The 27,494-nt window shown below is 52.3% G+C and overlaps 2 protein-coding genes across 2 annotated transcripts; both read left to right on the forward strand.

The window, feature by feature from the left end:
• The first annotated feature begins 4,482 nt into the window (after positions 1-4,482).
• Positions 4,483-13,316, forward strand: SLC22A13 (solute carrier family 22 member 13). The gene is made up of 10 exons (XM_037030371.1): positions 4,483-4,897; positions 9,643-9,746; positions 9,932-10,086; positions 10,299-10,467; positions 10,696-10,816; positions 10,904-10,998; positions 11,251-11,465; positions 11,660-11,768; positions 12,277-12,492; positions 12,737-13,316. The coding sequence occupies exons 1-10, from the start codon at positions 4,517-4,519 to the stop codon at positions 12,822-12,824; spliced, it is 1,653 nt and encodes a 550-aa protein (XP_036886266.1). The 5' UTR covers positions 4,483-4,516; the 3' UTR covers positions 12,825-13,316.
• Positions 13,317-20,454: 7,138 nt separating this feature from the next.
• On the forward strand, positions 20,455-26,655 carry SLC22A14 (solute carrier family 22 member 14). Its single transcript, XM_037030540.1, has 9 exons — positions 20,455-21,114; positions 21,815-21,918; positions 22,126-22,280; positions 23,277-23,445; positions 24,177-24,297; positions 24,554-24,651; positions 24,923-25,137; positions 25,719-25,827; positions 26,437-26,655. Exons 1-9 carry the CDS (start codon positions 20,599-20,601, stop codon positions 26,642-26,644), a joined length of 1,695 nt encoding a protein of 564 aa, XP_036886435.1. The 5' UTR covers positions 20,455-20,598; the 3' UTR covers positions 26,645-26,655.
• Positions 26,656-27,494: the final 839 nt, after the last annotated feature.

Consider the following 27,494-nt stretch of genomic DNA (forward strand, 5'->3'; position numbering starts at 1 on the left):
AGGATAGAGAGCGGCCTGTGTTGATCTTTTCTGATTGACGCTGCTCAAGGAGGGGGCAGGGGAGAGATGTTTGATTCAAGCTCTCAGGAGTTCCTTTTGGAAAGTTCAGAGCAGGGCTGAGCTTGCGTAACTTGGCTTTGATATTGCAATGGTGAGGTTTCATGGAAGATTCTAGGCCCCCGTGTCTTCATCCACCTTCTGGGCAAGTCAGTGTCTGATCATAATTCCTTCCCAACAGAAGGTGACCTTTGATTGACGAGAGGACTGCCGGTGGGTCTTGGTAATCCAGAGCTCAAATCCTGGAGCTTTGGAATTGGCACGGTCAGATTTAATGAATTTGCTCTTAAGATGAAGGTCATAAAGTGGACTCTGACTATTGTGGGGACAGGGAGGTGCTGGTTATTCAAAAGTGACCGTGGTGTATGCAGGGACAAGGGGACACGCCCATTATCTCTAGCAAGATGAAATCTTGTCAAGAGGCCTGATTCCCTAGCTCCACCTCTTCGTGGTAACAATGCGCAGTATAACAGTGCATGGATCCCTTCTTTGGGTCAGGTTACCTACCCTTTGATTTTTTCCGAGCAGTTTTAGATCCCTAGTAAAATTGAACAGAAGGCAGAGTTCCCATATGCCCGCTGAACCTACATGCGCACAGACCTGCCCACTACCAACATCCCACACCAGAGGAGTACGTTTATTGCAGCCAGTGAAGCTACGCTCATAACCTATGCTACCACTCAAAGTCCATAGTTCACATTCAGGTTCACTGTTCCCGCTGTGCATTCCTCAGGTTTGGGCAACTGTAGAATGGCATGTACCCCATCATTGCAGTCGTACAGAAGGGTGTCACTGCCCTAAAATCCTCTCTTCTGCCCATTCGTTCCTCTCTCCCCTCTTGTCCCTGGCAACTGCTGATCATTTTACTGTCTGCACACTTTTGCCTTTTCCAGAATGTCTTTTCATGGCTTAACAGCCCATTTGTTTTTAGCGTTGAATAACATTGTATGTCTGGATATATTAATCCATTCACCTAATTAGAAGTTTGGGCAGTTATGGATAAAACTGCCATAAACATTCATTTTATGTAGACACGAATTTCCAGCTCCTTTGGGTAAGTACCAAGAAGCCCCGTCGTGGACTGGAGAGTAAGAGTGTGCCTAGTTTTGTGAGAAGCACGAGCCATCTTTCAAAGTGGCCGGTGAATGAGAGATCCTGTTGCTTCACATCCTTGCCCGCACTTGGGGGTGTCGGCGTTTTAGATTTAGTTCTACCACTGTCGTGATAGATGGGCAGTGGTATCACGTTTGAATTTACAATTCCCCCATGACTCGAGCGATATTTGATATGCTAATTTGCTATCTGAAGGTATCCTTCAGTGAGGTATTTGTTAAGGTCTAAAGCCCATTTTTAAGCAGCTTGTTTGTTTGCTTATTGTTCACTTTTAAGAGTTTTTGGATAAGAGTTCTGTAGCAGATACATCTTTTGTAAATATTTTTTTCCAGTCTGTGGCATGTCGTCTTCTCTTGCAGAGCCAGATGTTTACATTTTAATGAGGTCCAGCTTATCAATTATTTCTCTCATGGATCATGCCTTTGCTGTTGTATTCAAGAGGTCATTACCGTACCCCCATCATGCAGACACTCTGCCTGTGTTACCTTCCGTGAGTTACATCATGGTCTAGGATCCGTTTTGAGTTAATATTTGTATGAGGTCTGTGTCTAGATTCAGAGGATTTTTTTTTTGCCTGTGGATGGCCAGTTGTTACCACCACCGTTTATTGAAAAGCTGCCCTTTGCTCCATGGCATTGCCTTTGCTTCTTTGTCAAAGATCAGTTGAATCTGTGTGTCTATTTCTAGGCTCTCTGCTGTGTTCCACCGACGGATTGGTTTTTTGCTAATGCCATACCGTCTTCAGTATGGTAGCTTTGTAGTGAGTCTTGATGTCAAGAACTGTCAGTCCTCTGACTTCATTCTTCCTCAGTCTTGTGTTGGCTATTCTGCCTCTTTCGCCTCTCTACGTAAACTTTAGAATCAGTTTGTCAGTAATCACAGAATAACTTGCTGGGGCATTGATCGGGTTTGTGTTTAATTACTAGATCAAGTTGAGAAGAATCGACATCTTGACAAACTCGAGACTTTCTAGCCATGAACATAGACTATCTCTCCATTTATTTAGTTCTTTTTTTGTTTTCCTTCATCAGAATTTTGTACTTTTCCTTAAATAGATCTTGTGCATAGTTTATTAGATTTATACCAGTATTTCATTTCTGGGTGATAACATGATACTGCTTTTCATTTCAAATTCCCCTTGTTTATAGTTGTTACACGGGGAAGTGGTAGCTTGTGTGTATTAACCTTACACACGGCAGCCTTACTCTCTAATTGTTAGGTCAGGAGTATCACGCTGATGATTCCTTTGGGCGTTTCGTATGAATAATCATGTCATCGGCAAATAAAGGTATTGTTCTTTTTCTTTCCCATCTATATACCTTTTCTTTCTTTTTCTTATATCACTGAATTATGTAGGAGGGTGTCCAGTATGATGTTGAAAAGCATTGGGTAAACCGAATGCCCAGCCTTCTGTGAAAAAGACCAGCAATGACGAGAGAAGTCCCTGCCTCGTTCTGAGAAGCTGCTGGTTTCTCACCATCGGGCGCGATGATAGCTACAGGCTTTCTGTAGTCGTTCTTTACCAAGTTGAGGAGGTCACCGCTAGTCCTTGTTTGCTGAGAATTCTGATCGTGAATGGGTCTTGGACTTTGTCAGATGTTTTTTCTGCATTATCGATGTGAGCGTGTGATGTTTTTCCCCTTAGGCTGTTGATGTGAAGGATGACATTTAACTTTCAAATGTTGAGCTGGCTTTGCATGCCTGGGATGAATCCCACTTGGTCGTGGTATAAAACTCTTTTTATACGTTGTTGTATTTAGGTTGCTAATATTTTGTTGAGGGCTTTTGGCATCCTTGTTCATGAGAGATACTGCCTGGTGGGGAGTGCGGGGTGGGTGGTGGAGAGGAAGGGGCTGCCCTGCAGAGCCGTGTACCCTTGCCTCTGCTCTCCACCGTCTGCCCCGCCTAAAACGCAAGCCGACGAATGAACAGGCCGCCAGAGGCTGTGGCAGAGAGATGCGGGCACGCTGTATCTGGGCCTTCTCCCGCACAGCCTGGCATCCTCGGGTTCCCTTCACCCATGTTCCTCTGCCGAGCTCTTAAAATGGTCCAAAGTTGAAAATATGAAAAGGCTTTTTCTTTAACCTCCCCTAGGATATATTTATTAATTTGAGACAGAGAGGAATGGGGGAGGAAGGGAGAGAGAGAGAAACATCAATATGAGAGACAAACATCAATCAGTTGCTTTCTGTACACACCCCAACTGGGACTCAAACCTGCAGCCTAGGTTATGTGCCCTGACCAGGGATTGAACCTATAACCTTGTGGTGTATGGGATGACATTCCAACCAACTGAGCCACCCAGCCAGGGCTATAAGGCTTTCTTATTCATACGTAAGCAAATAGGTGAATGTGTGTGCATATGTACACGTGTAGTTTTTCCTAATGTTCTCTTTAAATCATCATTCCCAAGCTCCCACAATGGCCTAAATGCCACCCAAGGGGAAGATTCCTCTTTGAGATCCTCCCTTTGTTAAGTCCCCAGTCCTATAAGAATCCCGACTCCAGCAAGGTTAGGGGTAGCCACCACCTGGGCTTCCACAGCTGGGGCTTGTGGTGGAGCGACCTTGTCCTGTGTTCTTCTGTTGCCATGGAGATTGCCTGGGGTCGCTGGGGCTACTCTGGGGCAACTGGCATTTACTTGTAACCTCAGACTTGTCTTTGTGGTGGACTCCTAGAGTCGGGATGGAAATGCAACTTGTGGCTCCTCTGTACTTTCTCTGCACTCTCGAACCGTCTTCAGTGCTGAAAAGGAAAGGCGTGTGCGCCCTTGGTGGGTCTCCTGGCCCTCACACTGCCCTGGGACTGCCCGGTGTCACCTACCATCAACACCAGGAGCCACAGGAGAAAGATGAGATTATCAGAGTCAAGAACTGGATTGGTCCATGGGCAGAATTAATAAGTATGGGGCCTTGCAGCTCTCCTAACACCGGCTGGTTGCTAGAAGGGACACTTCTGTGTGCCTTTGGGTATTGCAACTGCTCTCAGAATTTGGGTTCTATTGAACTGGCTATAAATTGTTCAGGACGTGGCTGTTGGTGAGGCTGGGGTGGGTACTGTGTGATGTTTGGGTGAAACTGCCCTGTGTGCCGGGCCTGGGAAGGTTCTCTGGCTCCTGTGATGCCAGAGTGTCTATCCCATAGTCAATGAAACATCCTCTGATTCTGCGAGCCGGAGTGGACTCTTTTTCATCCCAGTCTTACCCTGCCAGGGAGCTGAGGTAAGAAGGTGGATCTGAGTTAAACATTAAAGCAGCTATTATTACAGCCAAGAGGAGCGCATAACCCAGGGCCAAGGTGCAGAGCTCCCTGCTCACCTCAGGCTGAGGACGTGGTGACCAGTAGACATGGTTCAATTTTCTCAGGTCCTGGCTGAAATCAGCGACTTTGGTCGCTTTCAGATACAGCTGCTGCTGCTGCTGTTTATCCCCAGCTTGATGTCTGCTTTCTTCACATTTTCCCAAGTCTTCATGGTTTTGGAGGAGGAGATCCACTACTGTTCAGTGGCGTGGGTGAAGAACCACACCTTGAACCTGACCGCTGCCCAGCAGCTGTCCTTGAGTGTGCCACTGGATGCTGCAGGCAACCCTGAGCCCTGCCGCATGTTCCGGCCTCCACCTGAAGGGGCCAGCCTGGAGGACATCCTCAGCCACCGCTTCAATGAGACGCAGCCTTGTGACATGGGCTGGGACTACCCTGAACACAGGCCCCTGTCCCTAAAGCGTGAGGTAGGCTGCCTTTTGGCTGCTGTCCACCTATCACAGGTCTGTCAGTTCCTGGGCTTAGACTCTGCTCTCCGACACTGGGCTCGCTGCCTCTGTCTTACCCCGTGCCCCCTGGCCTAAATGATTGCCTATTGATACGCCTGCTTTTCTTTTTGCTAGTCCTGTTTTTCTCTTTGTCTGCTGCCCTCTAGCCCTGTCTACCCCCTGTTTGTTTTCTATGGTCTCTCTTTCCACCTGTCCATTCATCTTTGCCTATCCTTTTGTCTGTCCTGCCTGTCTGCACAGTTGCCTACCTGCCTGCCGGCCTGCCTGTCTGTCAGTCCCCTCCCGATTTTCTGTGTGGGTGCTTTTCTCTCTCCCATGTTCTCACCTGTCCATCCACTTGCCTTGGTGTTTCAGCTTGCCCTGCGTGTGTGCCTCCTTACCAGTCTCCCTTCATTTTCCTAACTCTTCGATGCTCTCTCCTGCCCTGCCCACTCATCTGCCTTTCTGCTCACCACACTTGGGCTTCCTACCTGTCACCTTCTCTCTTCCCATCTGCACCTGCTGACCTCTGGGATGCTGGCAGACAGACACCCGTGGCTCTAGAACTTGTCCTGCTGAATACTGAGCATTGGCTCGTGCTAATACATTCATTCTCCTGGAGGGACCTAGACAGATACAGGGAGATTCCCACGTCCCCTGCCTCGGGTAAAAAAGACACCTTGGGAAGCACCTAGGCCCACTTTCTTCCTCCATGCTGGGATGAGGCTCAGAGCGGGGATGGGACTTTGCCAGGGTGACGTCATGGGCTGACGATGGAGCTGGGACTCTCACATGGGCTTGTGCTTCCCAGGTCCCCGCAGGAGGCGCATGTCCCTCGGGGGATCTTGCAGCTCTCACCTTTGCGGTGGCCAATGTGGAGCCTTCGTGAAGAGGGCGATCTGGAGTCCAGAGATTGAACATAAATTTTTTTTCCCTGTGGGTAGAAAAGTCTTTCTTTTTTTCATTTTAAAATCATTTTCACCTTTCAATTACAGTTGACATACAAAGTTATATTACCTTCAGGAGTACATGCCAGTGGTAAGACATTTGTGTAACTTACTAAGTGATCATCCTGCTAAATCTCACACCCAGCGGCCACCACATAGTTATTAGAATAGTATCGGCTATCTTCCCATGGGGATGTGTTTTACATCCCCACTGACTGTTTGGTAACTACCAATTTGTACTCAATCCCCTCACCTTTTTCTCCCATCCCCCCAATACCCCTTCCATCTGGCAGCTATCAAAAGCTTCTCTGTATCTATGAATCTGTTTCTGTTCTGTTTGTTCATATATTTTGTCTTTTAGGTTCAAATGATGATAGATACATATTTATTGCAGTTTTATTGTTCATGTGTTTTTATCTTGTTTTTCTTTTCTTCTTAAGAAGACCCTCTAACGTTTTGTTTAATACTGGTTTGGTGGTGATGAACTCCTTTCGCTTTTTCTGGTCTGGGGAGCTCTTTATCTGCCCTTCAAATCTAAACGATAGCTCTGCTGGGTGGAGTAATCTTGGCTGTAGGTGCTTGCTTTTCATCTCTTTGAATATTTCTTGCCAATCCCTTCTGGCCTACAAAGTTTCTGTTGAGAAACCAGCTGACAGTCTTATGAGAACTCCCGTGTAGGTAACTAACTACTACTGTTCTCTTGCTGCTTTTAAAATTCTCTTTGTCTTTGACCTTTTGCACGTTAATTAGGATGTGTCTTGGTGTGGGCTTCTTTGAGTCCATCTTGTTTGGGACTCTGTGCTTCCTGGACTTGTATGTCTATTTCCTTCACCAAGTTAGGCAAGTTTTCTGTCATTTTTTCAAATAGGTTTTCAATTTCTTGCTCCCTCTCTTTTCCTTCCGACACCTCCATGATATGAATGTCAGTATGCTTGAAATTGTTCCGGGGGACAATTGTTCCTTACACTATCCTCATTCTTGGGGGGTTCTTTTTTCTTCTTGCTGTTTTGATTGGGTGTTTTTTGCTTCCTGATATTCCAAACCACCGATTTGATTCTCGGCTTCTTCGACTCTACTATTGATTCCCTGTAAATTGTTCTGTTTTGGTTAGTGTATCCTTCATTTCTCACTGGTCCTTTTTCATACTGTTGAGGTTCTCACTAAATTCTTTAAATAAATAAATACATTTTATTTATTTATCTTTAGAGGGAAAGGGAAGGAGAGAGGGAGAGAAATATCAATGTATGGCTGCCTCTTGTGCGTCCCCTGCTGGGAACTGGCCTGCAACCCAGGCATGTGCCCTGACTGGGAATCGAACCGCGATCCTCTAGTTCTCAGGCCTGCACTCAATCCACTGAGCTACACCAGCCAGGGCCTCACTAAATTCTTTGAGCATCCTTATAACCAGTATTTTGAAACTCTGCACCTAGGAGACTTCTTGTCTCCATTTGGTTTATTTCTTTTTCTGTAGTTTTGTTCTGTTCTTTCTTCGACTCCTCCTTTTGGCACCCTCCCTGTGTTTGTTTCTGTGTTTTAGGTAGAACTGCTACACCTCCTAGGCTTGGTAGAATAGCCTAATGCAGTAGGTGTCCTGTAGGGTCCAGTGGCATAGCCCCCTTGATCACTCAAGCTGGGCACTCCAGGTGCACCCTCCATGTGGGTGTGTACACCCTCCTCTTGTAGTTGAGCCTTGGTTGTTTTTGGCACATCAATGAAGGGATTTACCCCAGGCCAATTAGCTCCAAGGACTGGTTGCAACCACTGACCGCCATGGAGGATCAGCTATACAGGGACCCATCCCACAGAGCTGGACTTACTTCAGTGGGGCATTGGTGCCCATTATGTTCACCCCTTGAGGGTGTTGCTTGGAGAAGTGGTTGGGTGGTGATGCTTCAACATAATCTGAAGTTGTGTACTGGGTCCACTGGTTCAAGGTACAGTGTCCTGGGAGGTACAGACCAAGGTCACCCAACTGCCTGTGTTCTGCCTGGAGCCACCTGGCATGAGCTACAAAGTGACCTGCAGATGGCTGCTACTCGTGCTGGGCTTGGGGATGCCCAGGTGGCAAATGGACAGGCAGGTGAGGACCAAGCTGTGAACCAAGGCCAGCTGCTTCTGTGGGACCTAGGATTAGCTGCTTAACCTCTCCTTTCCTTGGGGGAATAGTAATAAGTCAAGAATTGTTGTCAGAATTCTATGAGATAATGGACGTAAAGCATTGGGCATATCATCCCACACAGACGAAGCACTTAAAAGGCATTAGTCGTCGTTGCAAAGCTATCTCTCTGAGCTCTGCAGGACAGCTCCCATGTCGTATTCCCTCACAAACATTTGTGTATGGAGCTGAGCTGTGCGTAGGGTGCACAGAACTCCCTGAGGGGCCCAGAAACTGGTTAGGGGTGAGGGGTGATCACAAGGACTTACCGTGTGGGTGCGTGCCGTAGACATGTGTACAGAGCTATGTGGGCACACATGTTTCTCCCAGGGGTTTCCCCATCTGTTCGTTGGGTTCTCTGTGTCTCCAGGTGTGTTGCCCACCCTTCCCCCCGACCCCTGCTCTGACACCACCACCGTGTTCGTGTGCACACACACACTCTGCCCTAACTAACCTTCCTCAAGGCATGTGTGAGGCCCCTTAGTATTCTGATCGCCTTTGAATGGTGACTCTCAGGGGGCTTTTGCTTGCAGGTGTGAAAACTTAGGAGGCCCAGGTGGGTCACAGGGGGTTCCTAGCTATGGGGAAGAAGCCCCACTTCTGTCAGGCGGCAGAATTCCTGCTCGGCCGGAGGTCCCCAGTCTCGGCACCCTTAGTGTGTCCGTCACTTTTCATGGCCTCTCCAGGACATGTGAAAGAAACATGTCACAGTTTTATGTATGAAGGACTGTCTCATCCTCTAAGCAACTTAAGCATTTATGTCCTCACAATGTAATAGCTGTTTACAAAAATAAGACACATAAATTGAAAGAACACTTTTATTTCATTATTTTTTGAATTTATTTACTTATTTATTTAAAATTTTATTTATTTATCTTTAGAGGGGAAGGGAAGGAGAAAGGGAGAGAAACATGAATGTATGGTTGCCTCTTCGTGTGTCCCCCGCTGGGAACCGGCCTGCAACCCAGGCATGTGCCCTGACTGGGAATCGAACCGCAATCCTCTGGTTCGCAGGCCCGTGCTCAATCCACTGAGCCACACCAGCCAGGGCCTGAATTTATTTTTATTGTCTTTTTCCCATGACTTGTCCCCCTTGTATCCTCTTCTACCTCGATCCACCCCCTCTCTGCTGCCCCATATTTCATTCTTAAATAAATACAATGAACAGAACGCATGCACCTATTGAGAACGACACGACTTCTCAGTCCTTAAACGCCACCACCCTCATGTTCTGATCCACGTCGATTTTCTCACCGCTCTTGCTTCTTTTCACAGCAACTGCCAGAAATACAACTTCCCACAGAGCTGACGTCACTGAGAGTAGCATGACCTCGTGCTGAGACAGCTAGTAATAGTTCCCAAGCTGGTGGATCCCAAGGTAGTAGATCCCAAGCTAGTAGTAGTTCATGTATCAGACAGAGGTTGCGTATTGGCTGTACTTTCCTTCAGTATTTTAAGTGTCATGCTGTGCCCCAGAAGTTCCCTCTGGTCCCCTGGGCTGACTCGGCACACAGTTTGTGAACTGAGGGTAGCTGCCCTGGGACGTCTATAGTGGTGGCCTAGGCCACAAAGGACTGGCCCCCAGCTGCCCCTAGACTCACATCTGCCTACATCTGCCTCAGTTCAACCTAGTGTGTGACCGGAAGCACCTGAAGGAGACCTCACAGGCGGTGTACATGGCGGGGCTCCTCGTCGGTGCCCTCATCTTCGGGCCCCTCTCTGACCGGTAAGAGCCTTGACCAAGCTCATCCCTTACCTAGCATGTTCTTGGGCGTCTGGCACAGGGCTGAGTTTCTCCCTTGTGTGTGGCTCCCAGGGTAGGACCCTGTGTCTTCCCTCCCACAGGGACCCCAGGGCTGGGCTGGTCTCCTTCCTCCCTGCCCCTCCTGGACTGTCCCCTTTTCACTTCAGGATTGGTCGCAAAGCTAGTATTCTGATACAGCTGCTGATGTTCGCCCTCACTGGCCTGGGCCTGGCCTTTGTGCCCAGCTTTGATCTCTACCTGGTCTTGCGCTTTGCTATGGCCACTGCCACCGCTGGATATTCTATCACCGGTACCAGCTTAGGTGAGTATCTGGTCCTGAAGCCTTCAGCCACAGGGTGAGGCCCTGGGGACTGACCTCATTCCCCAGACTGCCTGAGGGGGCCTGGGCAGGTACCCACACCTAGGGTGGTCACACCTGCACTTCCTGGGCTGGGACCACCAACGGGGTGACTTCTCCGGAGACAGGGCATGAGAGGGCAGGGCCTGGCCCAGTCTCCTCCTCTCTGTCCGCAGCTGCAGAGTGGGTGGGGCCCTCTCGGCAGACTCAGGCTGTGGCCCTGTACCTTTGCGGCTTCTCCTTCGGGCTGATGGTCCTCTCAGGACTTGCCTATGCTGTCCGCAACTGGAGGCTCTTGCAGATCGCCGGCACTGCACCCGTCTTGCTGCTGTTCTTCTACTTCTGGTGAGGAGACCCTGCTTGGAGCCAGCCGCCCTAGGTTAGTCAGCTGTGCTCCGTGGGGACGGGGTGTTGCCCCGTTCTCTTCATGGGACCCGCAGAGATGTGTCTGGGAGAGGGGGCCTGCTAGGGCTATGGGGCTCCGTGTGCCCTGGGATGGCCAGGAAGGCTCCTGGGGGCCTGGAGGGCCTGTAGGACTCTGTGCCCCCAGGCACAGCCATTCCTGACCTGCAGGGTTCTGCCAGAATCTGCCCGGTGGCTCCTGACCCAGGGCAGGGTCGAGGAGGCTAAACGAGTGATCCGGAAGGCGGCCTCAGTCAATGGGCGGAGACTCTCCCCAGAGCTGCTGAGCCAGGTACTCAGGGCCAGGGATCCTGCGAACCCCCTAACCTGACTCCCATGGACCACTCTGCTGGCCCCTCACACAGCGTCTTCCTCTCAGCTGGTCCCGGAGAAGACAGGCCCCTCAGGGAATGCCCTGGATCTGTTCAGACACCCCCAGCTCCGGAAGGTGACCCCCATCCTCTCCTCTATCTGGTGAGGGCACTGGGGCCCCGGCCCCTGGCCTGAGGCTGTAGCCAAGGGCTGCCCCTTCCCTGGTATGTGTCAGTGGGGTGGGAAGGTCAGTGGTGGCCCTCCGGCTGGGAGGGGCTGTGCGGGAATGACTGGGTGTCTCCCTGACTGTGCTGCCATCCCATCTCCTGTTGTGACTTCTGGCCAAGCCAGGCTCTCTCTGAGTGAGGTGGCCTCATCACCCAGAAGTGACAGGGACCCTTGGATACTTTGTAGGTTTGTGGACAGTCTGGGATACTATGGCCTGAGCCTCCAAGTGGGGGACTTTGGCCTGGACATCTACCTGACCCAGCTAATCTTCGGAGCAGTGGAGGTACTCACCCGCTACTTTAGCATCTTCCCGATGCAGAGGTTTGGCCGCAGGTGGACCCAGCTGGGTTCTCTGGTCATGGGTGGCCTCGTGTGTATCACCATCACCTTCATCCCAGCAGGTACCAGGCCTGGCTCTCCCCTGTTCCTGCCCACCCTCACTCACCTGTGGCCCATTGCTTCTCTTTCCAGAGGGAGGGCTTCCCTGGGGTTCGGGTACCGAAGGGGTGCGGAGTCTGGGAGGACCGGGCAGGGAGCAGGGCCCAGGTGATGGGACCGTCTGCCCTCCGTGTGGCTGACGAGCGTCCTCCAGCAGAGCTGCCCATAGTGAGCACTGTGCTGGCCGTTTTGGGGAAGTTCGCCGTCACCGCTGGGTTTACCACCTCCTATGTCTACACTGCCGAGCTCTTCCCCACCATCATCAGGTAAGGGCTGCTGGTGTGGCCCCTGCTTCCTGGCCCCCCCTCCTCCCCCCTCACTGCCCGTCTACAACTGGCTTTCAAGGCTGGCTCGGGGGCAGCGGTGCCGGCTGGGGTCCAGCACCCCAGTGCAGCCCAAACCCCAGTGGTCCAGAGGCTGGCGGAGGACAGGCAGGGAGGTGGGCCCTGCCCTGATCATGTCGCGACTGGAATATGGCATAAGTCTGAGAGTAGATGGCTCAGGAGGAGGAGCCATTAGGGTGGTGGGGCGGTGGCAGGAGCGGGAGAGCAGCCAGCTGACCAGGCGGCCTGGAGGCAGCAGAGGCAGGGCCCTCAGTTGGATTCTCGGGGGTCCAATGTGCAGGAGGAAGGGAGAGTGGGCTGGAGGAGCCAGGGGGCCCGGCCGTAACTGCGGGGCCATAACGAGGGGTCTTCTCCCAAGGGAGTGTGCGGCGGCAGCGCTGGGGCCCAGACAGAGGCCAAGCCTGCTCACTTGGCACTGGCCTTCCCCCAGGCAGACAGGCATGGGGCTGGTGGCCATCTTCTCAAGGATCGGGGGCATCCTCACGCCCCTGGTGATGCTGCTGCGAGATTTCCACAAGGCCCTCCCCATGGTCATTTACGGCAGCCTCCCCATCGGGGCTGGCATGCTCTGTTTGTTGCTGCCTGAAACACGTGGCCAGGCTGCAAAGGATACCATCCAAGACCTGGAGCAGCGGCCCTGCCCACGGTGAGCTGCTGGTTTTCTCTGAAGCCCAGGGCCTTGACTTCACATCAGTAGTCCCTGTGTCAGAAGCCCAAGCCTCTGCCACACCATTTGCCCACTGTCACTTAGAGACCAATGTGGGGCATTTTAGGAACCCCAGACATCTGACTGGTGTTGGGTTAGATTCCCCGTCCTCTGAGGGTTGGTGAGGGACACTCCTATGGGACCAGTTCCTGGTCAGCCAGTGATGGCTTTTTGTTCCCTTTAGGGCTCTAGAGGCAGAGCCCCCAGGAAATGAAGCCTCAGGAAGAACGTCCGGCCCAGGGGTGGCTGTTGTGGGCAGCACGTACTTCTGATTTCATTCCCCTGGACGTGGGCGGGACCTGTGCGCAAGACCGGCTTTGCTGACGGAGGCAACATGCGGGGACTTAACTCCGGCACCAGTGCTGACTGACAGGCCCACACCGGGACAGCTGGGACAGTGCCTCTCTCCTTCCATCACCTTCCTTATCCCCGGAGCCCCACCCCCCACTCCCTCTTCTGAGTTAGGGTCTCGGTCTTAACTTCTCCGATAGTCTTGTGGGTGGTCTGGCTCCCTGATCCCCTCAGGCTGGGGTCCGCCTGCCCTCTAAACACAACCAAACCCAGATCACCGAGGAAGGGCCTTTCCAAGTGCGCTCAGTAGGAGGAGAAAATGGGAAGCTGGGTTCTCTTTCTGGGTGGGAGGATGAAAAGACTGTGGATCAGGAGAGGTGGCGGTTCCTTCTAGGGGCAGCACCAGGCCCCTCTGGCCAAGGCGGGGATCCCACAGGACGTTTGGTCCTGCTGGGAGAAGACTCTATGTCCAGGGGAAATCAAAGCTTCCGTCTTGCATTCTCTTCAAAGATCCTCCAATCTGCCATCTGCACTCAGCTTCCACCTAACCTGTGTGGCTCGGGGACCGTGCAGTGGTGGGCTCTGCTCCTCTCTGTGTCCCCTTCCCCCTTTGATGGTCTGATGCTTCTGGCTCCTAAAGGGCCCAGACAAGGTGAAGGGGAAGAACAGAGAGGACTTCCACTTGGCTGCTGCCAGATGTAGCTCCTTCCAGGCCGTGCTCACTAATCATTTGTCCATCGGGAAGTCCGCTCCTCCACGGGCGTGTCTGTGGCTGTGCGGCAATGCTCTCGGTGCCTTTGTGTTGTTCCTCAATTTAGCCAATGTACTTGCGCTGATCTTTCCAGCGCCTGCTCCCCCGGCTGGCACTACTTTACAGGACAGCCCTCAGGTGTGGTCCCTCAGGCCAGCCCACCTTGCCCAGCAGCTTTTCCCACTGCCTGCCCCCAGTGCACACAGCCTCACCCACCTAAAGCTACCTGCTTCGTGGTTGTCCCTTCCACTCCAGCTCCTGCCACCAGCTTGGGGAAAGTCCTCTCCACTTCCAACACCCCCAGAATATCTGGCATATGACTGAACAAGTGAAGGACACCCCATTCTCTGACCACCGCATCCCAGCCTTCTGAATCTCTGCTCCATCAGCCCCACCTGCCTTGGCCTGCCCAGGCTGCAATAACGGTACCATCGATTGGTGCCTTTCACCAGAAATTTATTTTCTTCCAGTTCCAGAGGCTGGAAGTCCAAGATCAGGGTGCCCACAGGGCCAGGTTCTGAGGAGGACCCCCTTCTTGGCTTGTCGATGGCCACCTCCTCACAGTGCCCTCACTGGGTCTTCCCTCTGCGTGCAAGTGGACAGAGATCTCACTTCTTCTTGAAAAGCCACCAAGCTCATCACGAAGGCTGCACCCTCGTGACCTCATCTAACCCAAACTCCCTCCCCAAGGCCCACTGCCGAATATCATTGGGGGTTAGGGCTTCAACTTGGACATTTGGGAGATTCCGGTAGGACCCAAGCTCTCAGTCCATAACGCCAGCCTTAGCATTCCTGGGCCTCGTGGCCTGTGTACCTCATTACTGCCTCCCACCAGTGTCCCACCAGTGTCCTCCGATTTGAGGGTGTGAGCTGTCATTTTCATATCTATTGAGAGATGGAGGTCCTTTCCCTCCGTTGCCAACACCCTGAACTTTATCCTTTCCACCCTTTGATCGTTCTCCAACTTACAAACCCATAGCAGCCAAAGAGCCCAAACATCTGCCTTCTCTCTCCCTGCACCCCAGGCCGCTGGGCACTGCTGGGCACTGCTGGGCACTGCTGGAGAGGGTCTCATGGCCATCAAGTCTGCTCTGTGAACCCAATGTCACCAGTCTCCGCTGGGCCTTTGGCTGCACCCGGCATTCTCACCAGTGGCTTCTCACCTCCTCTCCGCATCACGTCCTTCTCTCTCCTACCAGGTAGCTTCTCCTCCTGCTTTAAGAGAAGGAGAAGCCGTTCTGTGGCAGCTCCCAAGCTGCTCAGCGCCTCTGCTGCCTTCTCCCCTCCTGCCGCACGGAATTGGCCGTGCAGCCACTGGGGGCCGGGCCCGAAGCCACTCCACTCTCACCTCTGCCCCCAGATCCGAGAGCAGCTGAAGGCAGGGCCTGTTGCCCCTCTGCCTCTCCTGCCCACCCCCCACCTTAGGCATGGGGACTGAGGATGGGTCAGCAGTGTCTGGACTGATGGAAGGCCTTCCCTCAGTGGAGGTGGGACCCTTCAGGGGAGGACAGGTGCTCCTGGTGCCAGGAATCGTCTGCACAAAGGCGTGCAGCTGGCTCATGGGATCCTCCCCACCTGCCTTGTCCCATTCTGACCCAAAGGTCTGTGGCCAGTTGGGCCTCCGGAGTAGAATGCTGCTCCTCACCATTCCTACCCCACCCTGGGCCCTCCCTGCCCCATTGTGACACGGCTTCCTGGCCACCAGTGGAACCCAAATACTCTGCTACCAATGGTCTGGCTGAGCTTGGATGGTGCTCAGGTGGGCCCTGGCTCTGGTTCGTGGGAGGGTGTGAAGGGTGGCAGTTTGGATGACACCTGACAACTGTGGGGCCGCTAGGCCGTGGGGAGTCCGTGGGAGGCTCACGGGAACTGTGAGTTCTCCGGGTGCCACCAGCCCTTTCCTGCCTGCAGATGGAGTGGTGCTCCTGGCTGTCTCCCCTTTCCCAGACCTCAGTTTCCCCTTTTGTACCTTGAGAACCAATCACCTGGGACCTGTCCACCTGGCAGGGGATCTGTGAGATCCAGTAGGGGGAGCAAGCACTCAGGGCCTTGCAGACTGCCAGACCCCAGCAGGTGTACAGGCGCCGCTGGGGGTGCGCTGGGGGAGCCCTGTGGGGCCAGGCGGTACAGTCGGGAGCCAATCTGTGAGGAGAGCAAGGGTTCCCACCCTTCCTCCCTCCCTCCCTCCCTCCCCGGGAAGTCTCCTCTATGCGCTGCCACCCCCTCTAACCATACACACGTGTACACTGCATTCACTTCCTGCTGCTGCTGTAACAAATGACTGCCAACTCAGTGGCTTACAATACCACAAATGTATTACGTCTCAGTTCTGGAGGTCAGAATGGGTCCCCCTGGGCTAACATCAAGATGTCAGGGAGGCCATTCCTTTCTGGAGTCTCTGGGGTGGGGAAATCCGTTGTCTTGCCTTCTCCGGCTTCTAGAGGCTGCCTGCATTCCTTGGCTCATGGTTCCTTGTCATCTTCAAAGCCTGCAAAGGCCTGTCAAGTCTTAATGGATGTAGCTGAAATGGATTCCTTTTTCATTGCTGTATTGTATTCTTCTGTGTAAATATACCACAGTTTATCCATTCTTCTGTAAATGTGCATTTGGGTTCTTTTTCTTTTAATATGTGAAGTGTGTTGTCATCACCATTTTGGTATTTATTGCCTGGGTCATATATAGAAATGTTTTTCCAGAGTATGTACATGGGGGTAGAGTTGCTGGGTTACAAGGCATGCAAATATTTGATTTTATAAGACAACGCCAAGTTGTTTTCCAGTGTGGAACTATGCATAATCCTTCCAGAAATGTATGAAAGATAGAGTCTCTCCAACACTTGGTACTGTCAGATTTCTTAAGTTGTGCACATCAATTGAATATTAAGGTCTAATTAAGGTCTTCATTTGCATGCTCCTCTTTACTAAAAATATTGAGCATCTCTTCATATGTTTGTGGGCCCCATTAATTTCCTCTTCTCAAAATGCCCATTCATGTCTTTTGCCCATTTTCTTCTTCTTCTTCTTCTTCTTATCATTATTATTATTATTATTATATTAATCCTCATCCAAAGACCTGCTTATTAATTTTAGAGAGAGGAGAAGGGAAGAGGAGAAACATCAATGTGAGAGCAAAACATTGATTGGTTGCTTTTCGTACATGCTCTGACTGGGATCCGAACCTGCAGCCCAGGCATGTGCCCTGACTGGGAATCCACCTTTTGCTTTGCAGGACAATGCTCAACCAACTGAGCCACACCAGTCAGGGCTCTTTTTAATTTTTTGAGGAACCTCTATACTGTCAACCGCAGTGGTTGTATTCCCACCAGCTGTGCATAAGGGTCTCTCTTTTCTCTGCATCCTCACCCCACTTCCCTCTTTCCTTTTTGATGAGAACTACTCTAATTTGTGTGAGATGATATTTTATTGTGGTTTTGATTCGCATTTCTCTGTTGATTAATAATGATGTTGAGCAACTTTTTATGTACCTGGTGGCCATTTGTATGTCTTCTTTGGAAAAGTGTCTATTCAGTTCCTTTGTCCATTTTTACATTGAATTATTTGTGGGGTTTTGTTATTGAGTCATATGATTATTTCTTTTTTGCCATTTTTAAGGGTACCATTCAGAGGCATCACAGTGGGAAATTATCTGTCTGCAGAAATTTTGCATCTTCCCCAACTGAACTCTGTACCATTAAACAATAACCCCCCATTCTCTCCTCTCTCCGGTCCCTGGCAACCACCATGCTGCTTTCTGTATCTGAATTTGATTACTCTAGTTCTCTCATAAAAGTGAAATCATACAACATTTGCCCTTTTGTGACTGGCTTATTTCACTGAATGCAAGGTCCTCAAGGGTCATCCTGATAGCACGTATCAGAATTTCATTCTTTTTTTTTTAAAGATTTTATTTATTTATTTATTTATCTTCAGAGGGGAAGGAGAGGGAGAGAAACATCAATGTATGGTTGCCTTTTGTGCGTCGCCTGCTGGGAGTTGGCTGCAGGGAACCAGCCTGCAACCCAGGCATGTGCCCTGACTGGGAATCGAACCGTGATCTTCAGGTTCGCAGGCCTGCGCTCAATCCACTGAGCTACACCAGGCAGGGCCTCAGAATTTCATTCTTTTTAAAGGCTGAATAATATTCCATCACATGTACACACCACATTTTGCTCACCTGTTCACCCACTGATGGCTACTTGGGTTGCTTTCACCTTTCGGCTGCTGGGAATAGCGCCGCTGTGAACCTTGGTGTGCAACTATCTGTTTGAATTTCTGCTTTCAGCTATTTGGGGCTCATAGCCGGAAGAATTGCTGGATTCGATAGTAACTCTCTTTTTTGTTTTTCAAGGATCTGCCACAGAGGGGCTGCGCTGTTTTCCATTCTCATCAGTAACGAGCAAGGGTTCCAATTTCTCCACTTTCTCACCAATGTTTGTTATTTTGGGGAGTTTTTTAAATACAGTAACAGCCATCCTAATGGGCGTCTCACACATGTTTTGTAAAATTTGTTCCCAGTTCATATTCTCTTAATATTGTAAATGGCGTCTTTTTCCCAATTCCCCTGTTTTAAAAACTCTTTAAAATTTCAAAACGATTTTTTAAAATTTATTTTTAGAGAGAGGTGAAATCAGCTGCCTCTCACACATCTCCAGCAGGGAACCGGGCCCAGAACTTAGCCACGTGCCCTGACTGGGAATCGAACTGATGGCCTTTTGGTTCACAGTCTGGCATACAATCCACTGAGCCACACTAGCTAGGGCAAAAAAATATTTTAAATTCTAACAAATATTAGAGTGACCAAAAGAGTTGCAAAAAATAGTACAATTATCTCTCATCTGCAAAGGATACATCCCAAGACCCCCCCCAGGCGATGCCTGAAACTAGGAGAGTACCAAACCCTGTATATACTGATTTTTCTTCTACATACACATCTACAATAAAGTTTATGACTTTTCTTTGGTGTATCTGAATTGCCAACAACACTATTCTTGTGCTTTGGGGCCATTGTTAAGTAAAACAATGGTTACTCAAACATAAGCATCATGATACCAGGCAATCTGAAAACCAAAATGGCTACTCAGTGACTGCATACACCGTGGAGACCCCAGACGAAGGGGTGATTCGCCAGGCAAGAAGGAACTATACACCATGGAATATTGTGGTTGAAGTGGTCTGCCCAGTGCCTTCTCTTTTTTTTTAAGGTTTTATTATCTTTAGAGGGGAAGGGAAGGAGAGAGAAAGAGAAATATCAATGCATGGTTGCCTCTTGTGCATCCCTTGCTGGGAAGTGGCCTGCAACCCAGGCATGTGCCCTGACAGGAATCGAACCGTGATCTTTGGTTCATAGGCCCGCACTCAATCCACTGAGTTACACCAGCCAGGGCTTGGCCAGTGCCTTCTTTATATATATTCCCTTTGTAATTGAACAGCATCTTGTGGAGAGGTACTCTGAGACTGTGCAAATATCTGCTTCTCCTATTTCCATCCCATTTCCATCATTCCTTCCCTGTTTATTAATTAGGATTCTACAGTGAGGAAGAACGGCCCCTTTACTCCTGTTTATTTACCCAGTTATTTGTTCATATCAGCGTGGATCCAGATGTATTTGTTCTATGGGTTATTCATTACTATCATTAGTCATTTTGTTGCCAGAATTGTCCCAGATTTGATCACTGGGGACTCCTGTTTGGTTCCCATGGCCTTTTGACGCGCCCCTGTCATGGTGGGGACTCTTCCTTACTTTCTGGTACCATAAGACATCCCAAACTCCTCTTGTACTTTCCCCTGAATCCACCCCTCCTCCAAAGAGCCCTGGTTCTTTTACTCAGAAACCAAGATCTGAGCGCTAGGTGCCTCGCTACTATTACAGTACCATTGCTTGGAGGCCATCTTGGCGGACAGAGGTGGGAAATACAGGGGCCGACAGAAGTAATGCTGTTGTGAGTATGGCTGGTAGGGTAACACTGGGGGTGTAATACAGTTTGAATTTGAACAACTCACCTAAAATGGCATATGGTTTGCTTGAGTGTGATAGTGTTATGTTGAAGAATTGCATGCTTATGACTTGGTAATAAAAGATCTTGTAGTAAACAAGGGGGAGGCATTATTTGTCCCGGACCCTGTATACCTGCACACATCTGTATCCATGTAAAATTGTGAATTCAGTCTCAAGCTACTGTTTCTTGTTTCTGTTGACTCAGAAGGGCTTGCCTCTTCAGGCGCATGACAGTCTTTGTTTTGAGTTCTTTGCTTGATCTTAACCTCTAAGACACTCCCAGGCTTCATTTGCAGAGGTTTCCTTTCGGGGCAGGCTTGCTTCTACTCGCAACCAAAAGATGCCCTCACTCGGGACCTTTTCAGCCCTGCTGAAGGTTTCACCTTAAAACAAAAATTTTTAAGCCTTGTTCCTCTCCCACCCCACCCCTTGGTTCTGTTTCAAGGTGGTATCCTGGCAGTCACTATCACTGCCTTACTCCTCCCTTACCTGCCTCCGCTCTGGCTCCATGCTGTGTGTCCTCCTACCGTTTGGGTGGCTCTGGCTCCTACCTCTGTGGCCAGGGCTTCCAGCCACCCACCTGAGCCTTGGTTCCTGGCCATTCCTGATCCAGATTGGGAGGCTGGGGGGGGGGTTGTTTGTTGTTTGTTTGTTTGTTTGTTTGCAAAGAACATTCTCTGGAGAACTCTCCTTTTGCAAGTCTGGTGGTACCTTGGTGTGCATGTGCAAGTGAAGTTTCCCGTTGGGGGGAAGTTGTAGGACAACTCCTCAGCACTTAGCACAGCATTTTCTGAAACATTAAGAAATCGGAATGGGTGGGCCAATGGGGGACAAATTATGTTCACTCAGAAATTTTAGTAGTAAAGGAAGGAACCACGAAGAACGGTAAGGTTGGAGTCCACAGTGTTCCAAGTGGAGAGGCCAGTTTCTAGCCAGGGGCTCCCTTGCCCGCCCCCGAGGTCTGGGATGTGGTAGCCATAGCAACTGTGCCGTATCCTTTCTTTGAACAGATGGAAAACGAAGACAACTTGGAGGGAGAGCTCAAATCCCAGGGTTCTTCCAGGATTTCAATCCAGCATGAGTCGGCAGAATTCTCAAGTTCCTCTTCCGTGGAGATGCCGTTGCATAGTTCGAGGGTGGCCCAAACCAATCAGGGTGACAAGTTTGCCAGCATCATGGATGCGCTGGGGGAGTTTGGCACATTCCAGCAGAGGCTGGTGGCTCTCACCTTCCTCCCCAACGTCCTGGCAGCCTTCTTCATGTTTGCCGACGTCTTCACGTTCACAGCCCAGAAGCCCTATTGCAACACCAGCTGGATCCTGGCAGTGGGCCCGAACCTGTCAGAGGCTGAGCAGCTGAACCTGACCCTGCCCCGTGATACCAGTGGTAGATTCATGACATGCCTCATGTACACGCCTGTCACCAGGGATCTGGATTCTATCATCCAGTTTGGCCTGAACTACACAGAGTCATGCTACCATGGGTGGATCTATCCTCAGAGCAGGACGCGGTCCATGATCAACGAGGTGTGCCTTGTCCACAGTTGTCTGTAGCTATCCCAGGTGCCCAGGCACGGGCCCTCACCTTCACCCAACACATGGAGAAACAGAGGCTCAGGGACGAAAGGCAGTTGACCCAAGGTCACCCTGCAGAGGAAAGGCCAGGGCAGACACTTAGGATTCCTGCTGCTCAGCCCTGGCCTTACCTGTCTTAGCCAGAAAGCTAGAGTGGGTTTGGGGGTAGGGGCAGAAGGCAGAGGGCCAGGGGAGCGCTTCTGCAGTTGTGGCTCTGGCCTCGGAACTCTCAGAAGATAGGGGATTGAAGAAAGAAGCTGCTTTGATCGGTGCCTCTTACAGGGGTTCTCAGGCTAAGCGGCAACCCGCACCCTTCAAGGCACAGACCTGTCCAATTTGAGTCTCTAGGCTGAGGCCCAAACTTCTGTTTCGGAGAAAGGGCCTGTAGTGATGCTGGTCCTTCCTCAGTGACCTGTCCGTCTACCCCAGTGGTGGCCTGTACCTCTGGTCCCTCTCTTCAGGCCTAACTCCCAGAGTCCGCTGGATGCAGGAGGGAAGGTTGAGGGAGCTGCTGAGGCCTGCTACACGGTTACCTGTCCCTGTCCCAGGTCCCTTCTGCCTAAAGGCCTACCCTGGGAGGAGGCTCAGTCTCTGGAACCAGAAGGCTGACCCTGGGTGGAGGTCTGTGGCCAATCCCTGTGTTAACCCCCAGTTTGACTTGGTGTGTGATGTGGAATTTAACGTGGACGCCATGAAGACCGTATTCCTGGCTGGCCTTCTGATAGGGTCTCTCATGTTCGGGTTAATAAGTGACAGGTGAGTTTCCCCAAGTGTCTTCTGGTCCCTGGAACACCCCTACCCCCTCCTCATGGGCGTTCAGAACTGACAAGTCTCAAGCTGGGGCAGGTGAGGGAATGTGCACTCTGGAGGCCCATGGATGGTTTAGGACCTGGCCCTTGGGGTCGGGCTGGGGTAGACACGGAGGTCCAGGTGCTCGGCGCAGCCTCCCTTCGCTGCCCTCAGGATCGGCCGCTACCCCTCCATCCTGCTGTCGATCCTGGGGCTGATCATCTTCGGCTTCGGGACAGCCTTCGTCAACAGCTTTCAACAGTACGTGTTATTCCGCTTCGGGGCATTCCAGGCGTTGATGGGCTACTGCATCAGCAGCATCGCTTTAAGTGAGTCTGGGCTGTGCGGGCAGGCGGGCGGTGGGCACACTGGGGGGTGCGTGTGGGTGGGGCATGCCACCCCGTGGAACTAGTTGCACTGGGAGTGGAGGAAAGAGCTTCCACTTCAGGCTGCCTGGAGGTGTGGAAAACTGTGCCCAGAGTGCCCTTCCGCGCTCACCCCCCATTCTACCCACCTAGCACCCCACATATTCCTCTCATGTCCCCTGAAACCCTGCACATGGCTTGTATTTATTGAGCGCTGAAGGAGGGCCAAGCCAACCCCAGGTCCTTTGAATTGCCAACACTACTCAGTAGGCACTATTGACACTGTTCTGTTATTCCTTTGGCTGAGGAGGATACTCGAGCCTCAGGAAGTCCCCTGCCTTGCTCCGGGTCACACAGCGGTGAAGCAGAGGCCCTGCGGTTCCCTCCCAGGCCAGGGAGACGGGGAAGCCCCCAGCGCCCAGGCCCTCATTCAGCCCCACAGCTGCCATCTCCAGCTCAGCTGTGCTCCCTGGTCCCTGGCAGAACTCCTGCCAGAGCCTGGCCAGAAGGACCCGGTCCCTCTGCAGAGGCTGACCTAAGTGGCCAAAGTGCCGATGCACTGAGAGCGAACACAAGGACAGTGATACCTAGTCTCAGTGACACCATGTGGCAGCCACACTGTGGAGTGCCCACTCCCAGGCCTTCCCAGTGAGAGGCAGGTGGTCAGGCAACAGGTGTTCGCCGGGGGCAGCCAGGCTGAGAAGGGCCTGGAGGCAATATATGTGATTGAGAGGTCAGGCAAGGGACCTCCGGTGTGCCTTGTGGGGACACAGGGGACACTCTGCTGCCCTGCTTTGTAAGGCCGTCCCTGGACCTTGGGCAGATCATAAGCAGGCAGAAGAACCCTTGCCCAGCTTCATCTGTCCCAGACAGGGCTGGGGCATCTCAAAAGGCTGGGTGCAGGGGCAGCCCTGGGCACCCTGAGCTGACCGTGATCAAGTCCCCTTGGCCTCTGCACAGCTACGGAGTGGCTAATGGGGGAGCACCGGGCCCACGCGGTCATCCTGGAGCAATGCTTTTTGTCTTTGGGGGCCTTGTTCCTGATGGGGCTGGCCTACATCCTCCCCCACTGGCGGCTGCTGTTCCTGCTGGGCGGGGCCCCCGTGTTCTCCCTCATCTCCTTCATCTGGTGAGCGGAGGGGCGCAGGGCATGCACAGGGCTGGGTCTGATGGGTGTGAAGGGTCCTGGAAGGGATGGAGTGGGTGGGGTGCTCCCTGGGTTAAAGGGCATGCAGATGAGGGGAGAGAGAGCTGGAGGCCCCTGAGACACCAGAGTGGCGGTTGGAAAACCAGAAGGCAAAGCTTCGAAAGGCAAGGTTCAAAGACAAAGAATGGACAGGGTTGAAGGCCAAAAAAAAAAGAGGCTGGTAAAGTGCTTGTTGGCCTTGATGATCTTGAGGTGGCTTCTGTGGGGTGGCAGGGAGTTGAGGGAGGATGACCTAGAAAATGGAGCCATCTAGGAGGCGACTTTGTCACAGTGCTAGTCCCAGCTATGAGCGTGGGGTTCCAGTGGAAGGTGTGGGTGTGTCCTTAGTATGCCTGGGCAGTGGCGGGTGGGGGGGTGACCCCTAAGATAGAAAGTAGAGCGCTCTCCCAGGTGGCGGAGGGGAAAGAGACAGTGAGGTCAAGACAGCACGTGGGCAGGGGGACACCGAGCAGCCGGGGTTTGTGTGTTGCCTGGGCAGGGGAAGGGATGACTGCCACGGAGGGAGGGAGGACGTCTCAAGGTCGATGGCCGCCTCCAAGGCCTCTACCAACTGAATGGCCTCACACTGGGACAGGACGGCCACTGTGGAGGTGGGGCAGGGCCCACTTGGTGGGGCATCTGGGAGTGACAGATAAGGGGGATGTGCCATGCAGGGTCCTCCCAGAGTCCCCTCGGTGGCTGATGATGAGAGGGAAGGTGCAGGCCACCAAGCAGGTGCTGTGCTACGCAGCCAGTGTGAACAAGAAGACGATTCCTTTAAGTCTTCTGGACAAGGTAAGAGGCCTCGGGGACCAGAGCAGGGCGGGGCAGGCTGCTGCCACTTCCCCCTTCATCCTTTCAGGTGGGACTTTGGCCCAGAGGGTATCCCCAGCCCACTGGTTGAGAGGAAGAGTGACAGAAAACCTACCCCTGCCAGGGCAAGGCCGGAGGCCAGGCTGGCACTGGGGGACAGGGGTCCTTGAGAGTCCCATAGGGAGGGGAACAAGCTGGGGTTCTGCCCTGCCTCTGGTTGGTTCTTTTTGTCCTGTAGCTACAGGTACCTGAAAAGAGCGTGCAACAGGCCTCAGTCCTGGACTTCTATAACAATAGGCACCTGCGCAAGATAACCTTCGTGATGGGCTGTGTGTGGTGAGTCCCCGAGGCTGGCGAGCAGGGATGGCACACAGACGTGCCTGCTGGAAACTCTGGGGAAGGAATGTGGCGTGGCCAGGCTGCAAGGGAGCAAGGCCGCAGCACCCTGGCTTGGCCCGCAGATTCCAGATCTGTGTTCATTTCTCTCTTCCCTTCCCACCCTACCCCCTGCCACCCCTGCCACTTCCGTCTCCACACCTCGCCCCTCTGTGTGCGTGTATCTGTGTGTGTGCTCTCTCTGAGCGTTTCTCTCCCGGCTTCATTCCAGGTTCACGGTCAGTCACAACTACTTTACACTGAGCTTCAGGATGAAGAATTTTGGTGTGAACATCCACATCAACCACGTAATTCCATGCATCATGGAGGTGCCTGCCCGGCTATGCTGTATCTTTCTCCTCGAGCAGATTGGGAGGAAGTGGAGCCTGGTTGTGACTGTCTTCCAATGCACCTTCTTAAACTTGCTTATCCTCATCTTCCCCTCAGGTACAGCCTGCCCTTCCTTCCCCCCCACCCCCCGCCACCTTCTCTCCAAGCCCTCCTTCCTGTCCAACCCCTCTCTCGTGCTTCCTGTCCTATCCCGCCAACAAGGCACCCTGGGAGTCAGCCTCCTGCACCCAGAGCCTACCTCCCCTGCAGATGCCCCAACACCTTGGGAGAGGCACCAGTTGCTAGAGCGCTGTCCTGCCCCCTGGTGGGTGGGTGGGGGTGGTTCCGACAGGCTCCAAACGCACAGCTCTCGGAGGCCTGGGAGAGGACACGTTGCTCAGAGCAATCGTCCTTGTGCAGGCGGGAGAGTGAGCAGCCTTCTGCCACCTGACTCCAATCCATGGCTGATCTGGTGGTTAAATGTGAACAGATGCAGCAAAAATGAACTCCCAGCCTGACTGGGCCTCAGAACACTGACCGTCCTCTGACCAAATGCCCGAGTCAGCTGGCTGACCAGGTGGTGGGGTGGACTGTTCAGGTGCCTTCTGGCAGGGACCAGCAAGAGCTGAATGGCAGGCCTCCCCTGCCTGGCCTGATGTGGGGGCGGCCCCAAACTCAGGTGGTCATTGTCTGGCCAGAGTCGAAATCCATCACGGTCTTGATAGTCCTGCTCGGACAATTCAGCCTGACTGCCTCAGTCACCGTGGTCTTCGTCTACACAGCTGAGCTCCTCCCTACTGTCCTCAGGTGAGACCCTGGTGGGAGGGGGCCGGGGGGGGGGGGCGCGGTGAGAAGGCAGGACAATAACGAGGTGAATGGTGGCAGCTAAGATTGGGCATTCACCTGGTGATGGGCAGTGTGCTGAGAAGTTGACATGAATTATTCCACCTCACAAAAAAGTCTCCCAAACACCATGATTAGCCCTACTGGAGACAATGAAACCAAAGAGGGGAAGGCACTAGGTCAAGGTCAGACAGGGCAAGGGGCAGAATTAGCACTGGCCCTGGGTGGTCTGACTCTAGTTTCCACCCTGCACTGAGTGTCTGAGATGTGTCTGCACCACTCTGAGGCTCAGGCCCTTTACCTCAGGAGATGTTGCTACGGGCAACCATATCCTCCTGCCCAGCCTTCTTCTCACACCCACCCCCTCACTGTTGTGTGGGTCCTACTTCTCCTACTCCTGACCCCATGGAGTAGGCCCAGAAGAAATGACTACCTACTTGGATCAAAGGAGAGCTACGTTCTCCAAGGTCTGACTGTGAGTCGGGACAGGGTGGAGTTCTGGGGAGCTGCTTCTACCCTCCCCAGCTTCTGGGCCCAGGAGGCCCCCGGACAGGCTCTGACTTTTTCTGCCAGGGCGACGGGTCTAGGGCTGGTGTATCTGGCCTGGGCGTCTGGAGCCGTCTTATCCCTGGCACTCGTCAGCCAGAGCCTCGCCACCATTTCCAGTTCTCTCTGCTGCATCTTCGCCACTTGCGCCTTGTTGCTCTGTTCCATACTTCCGGAAACATGTGGTCAGCCCCTTTCTGACTGTCTGGAGGATTATTCCTCTCAAATGAGGTAGGTGTGTGAGGCCCCTGGGCTCTGAACTTAGCACAGAGAGGACGTCGGGTGCTGTCCAACCCTGCTTTTTCCCCCAAAGGGTCAGTGACAGAAGAGCCGCTGCGTCCAGCACAAGCTCCTCAACTCTCCTGGAGGCTGACACCCACTCCATCCAGTCCAGCTTATACTCTTCCATCCTGCCTGGCTCTTCTGACCCAGCCTGGACCAGGTCCTCTCCTTTCTTTGCCTCCTGGCTGCCTACCTGGACTGGAGGGCTGCCTCCCAGGGCTGAGGGAGGGAGTGTTATCTGTGCCAGACCCTGTACATTACATGTCAGGTCCTGTCTTATGCGTGCTTTGTCACACGTTGTCCTAACCACAACTACATGCAAGGTGGGTCCTGCCACTGCCCCCCATTTCACAGGTAAGGAATAGGAGGCACTGGCAGGTTAAAAATACATAGCCTAGCGTTCCCCTCTCCCAGGGTTTTTGGGAGGAATAAACGCACAAAAAGCAGCTGGCACTGTGACTAGCATGTGACAAGCACTCAGTAAATGCTCGTGACGAAGATGGCATGTGGAGCTCCAAAGAGGCAGAAGACAGAAGGGTCTGGCTGGAGTCAGAGGATGGAAGTAGCCTAGTCCCCGGGGCTGTCACAGGCTCATGACCTACAGGGGTGGGGGAACCCCGCCCCTCAGGGACACAGGGCCAGTGCTGGCAGGAACTGCCCAGAGTTGCTGCTTTCGCTGCTCGAAAAAGTCCGGCTCATGACTTGTTCTTCAATAGCTTGTTCAGCAACAGGAGCCAGGATTCGCTGCCCGAGGACGTGTTGTATGGTGACGAGCCAGAGGAAGTGGCAAAGAACACCATGTT

This window comes from Sturnira hondurensis, unplaced genomic scaffold, assembly GCF_014824575.4.
Source record: "Sturnira hondurensis isolate 20B ecotype Veracruz unplaced genomic scaffold, ASM1482457v3 Scaffold0020787, whole genome shotgun sequence".
Lineage (NCBI taxonomy): Eukaryota > Metazoa > Chordata > Mammalia > Chiroptera > Phyllostomidae > Sturnira > Sturnira hondurensis.